The sequence below is a fragment of the Bison bison genome, unplaced genomic scaffold (assembly GCF_000754665.1).
Source record: "Bison bison bison isolate TAMUID 2011002044 unplaced genomic scaffold, Bison_UMD1.0 scf7180017864471, whole genome shotgun sequence".
NCBI lineage: Eukaryota > Metazoa > Chordata > Mammalia > Artiodactyla > Bovidae > Bison > Bison bison.
In genome coordinates, this window is record NW_011495032.1 from 13,705,693 (window position 1) to 13,708,049 (window position 2,357).

Genomic DNA, 2,357 nt, shown 5'->3' on the forward strand with positions numbered 1-2,357 from the left:
TGGGCAGTGGCACCACTAAGCATCCAGTCCCGGCAAGGGAAAGATCAAAGTAGACCTGTAGCCCATATACATATATTATCATTCAGTCAACCACTCCCCTCCTGCATCACCAGGGATGGAGCATCTCATCCTAAATTCCTTCCTCCAGGCTCAAGTTGGATTCATGAGACCAGAGACCATTAGAGCTGGAAAGGACCATAGCTTACCTAGTCCAGCCTCTTCTAGAGGTGAAGAACATACAACCCAGTGATCAAATCACTCAACCAAGGCCAGTGTTGTTATTTTCCTCTTGGTCTTCATTTCATGGGAGTTTTACCCATACATCTGCTTTCAGTGTAATTTGCCTGAGATTTGCCACCATGGATGACTCTGGATCCTTCCCCCTAACAGGCCCTGGCAGTGATGCCAGCAGCTGTGAATCCTGAAGCTGGAACAGTGCTGACATGGCAACAAAGAGGCTTCCTAATTCACCTGGGAATTGCTGCTGTTAATGCCCTGTCGTTGCTTCCATCTTGTATTCAGTGTGATGACTCTTACTTGCGAGAACTCAGGATGTTCGCTTATTCAGTTTCCATCAAGCCTTCCTGCTGGTTTGTGAGTAATGTGTATATGACTTTGTTATGTTTCACCTATTGTGCAATGTTTACACTTAAAACTTCTAGAGTCAAAATCATAAGTAACACAACAGAAACAAAACCAGAAATGAAACACATACAAATGAGTCTTTCATTAATATTATATTAACACTGGTTTCTTAAAGTGTTTTATCTCACAAGTTTATCAGAAGCTTGGGTCTCTAGAATTTCAATGACATTCCCATTTGGGGGTATCATAAGAATGAGAAGAAAGCTTCCTATTTAATCATTTCCTGGAAACTGGTATATATAAAGCTGAAGAAACCAGATGTGATTGTTGGCAAAGATCAGTCTTTAAAACTTTTCCATTTGCTTCCTTCTTTTGAGTGTCAAGAGTTTATCTTGTCATTCAGCAGAATAGGGAGACTTCATCTAAAATTGAAAAATGAAAATAACCTTTGAGCAAACTATTGTTTTGCAAATATGTTACCATTTCTTAGGTAAACATTCTCTTGTCTATTAAATACATACTTTACTTCATAATCTTTCTACCAATTAACTACAGTACTTGCAAAAGTAACTGAGGTTGGTCAATCTAAAATTAAAGGTACTTTTTAAATAAATAAAAACTATGTTAAGAAGGCCTATTCGTCCCACAAAAACATAATGAAGAAGTGAGTGTAAAATGTAACAAAGGTTCTCTTATAACTAAATGATTTAAGGACAACTAACACTGGAGAGTAAGTTTTTCATCCCTGGAAATCTTCAAGAGAAACATGAAACACCACTTGATTTATAGCCAGATATAAATTTCTTGGGGCTCATGATCTCTGCAAGACACTGTTATTCTGATGTACACGCATCCTCATGTAACTGGAGTTTTGAACTGCTTGACAATATTGGGGAACAATGATAGACTGCATCCTAGAGCATATAGTTGCATTTAACACTATGATTTAGTTCTCAAAAAAGCATTATTATGCTGCTATTGATTGTTGTTCATATACTGCTTGAAGAAGATCCCAGGACAGGACAAATGAGGCAAGTAATAATCAAGAAAAATTGGCATTTTTGGTGCTTGAACTGCTAACATAAATATTATACTAGATTTTCATATCTAACAACTGATATGTGTTGGGACTGGCGGGGCTGATGGTGGAAGTAGGGATGAAGTGTACTTAGGTGGGGAGGTATACAGGGATATTTTGCCGTTGGGCAGCTTTTGATGGAAGACCTTAAAGCAGTTCAGGTCAGCATAGGTGTCTGCTTTCAGTGCCCACCATAAAAGCAACATGCAGGACATTTGGACATCCCTTGTATTAGGTCCATGAATCATGGCAAATTGGAAGTGGTCAAACAGGAGATGGCAAGAGTGAACATCAACATTCTAGGAATCAGTGAACTAAAATGGACTGGAATGGGTGAATTTAACTCAGATGACCATTATATCTACTACTGTGGGCAGGAATCCCTTAGAAGAAATGGAGTAGCCATCATGGTCAACAAAAGAGTCCGAAATGCAGTACTTGGATGCAGTCTCAAAAATGACAGAATGATCTCTGTTCGTTTCCAAGGCAAACCATTCAATATCACAGTAATCCAAGCCTATGCCCCAACCAGTAACACTGAAGAAGCTGAAGTTGAACAGTTCTATGAAGACCTACAAGACCTTTTAGTACTAACACCCAAAAAAGATGTCCTTTTCATTATAGAGGACTGGAATGCAAAAGTAGAAAGTCAAGAAACACCTGGGGTAACAGGCAAATTTGGCCTTGGAATACG

General features: G+C 38.9%; 1 protein-coding gene across 2 annotated transcripts in view; it reads right to left on the minus strand.

Moving 5' to 3' along the window:
• Positions 1–727: 727 nt before the first annotated feature.
• Positions 728–2,357, minus strand: part of STAT4 (signal transducer and activator of transcription 4) — a 105,663-nt gene continuing 104,033 nt past the window's right edge. For both annotated transcript variants that reach the window (XM_010860838.1, XM_010860837.1), the window contains exon 24: positions 728–1,007. In XM_010860838.1, the coding sequence (XP_010859140.1) occupies positions 981–1,007 (27 nt within the window). In that variant the 3' untranslated portion in view covers positions 728–980. The remainder of the gene's footprint in view (positions 1,008–2,357) is intronic.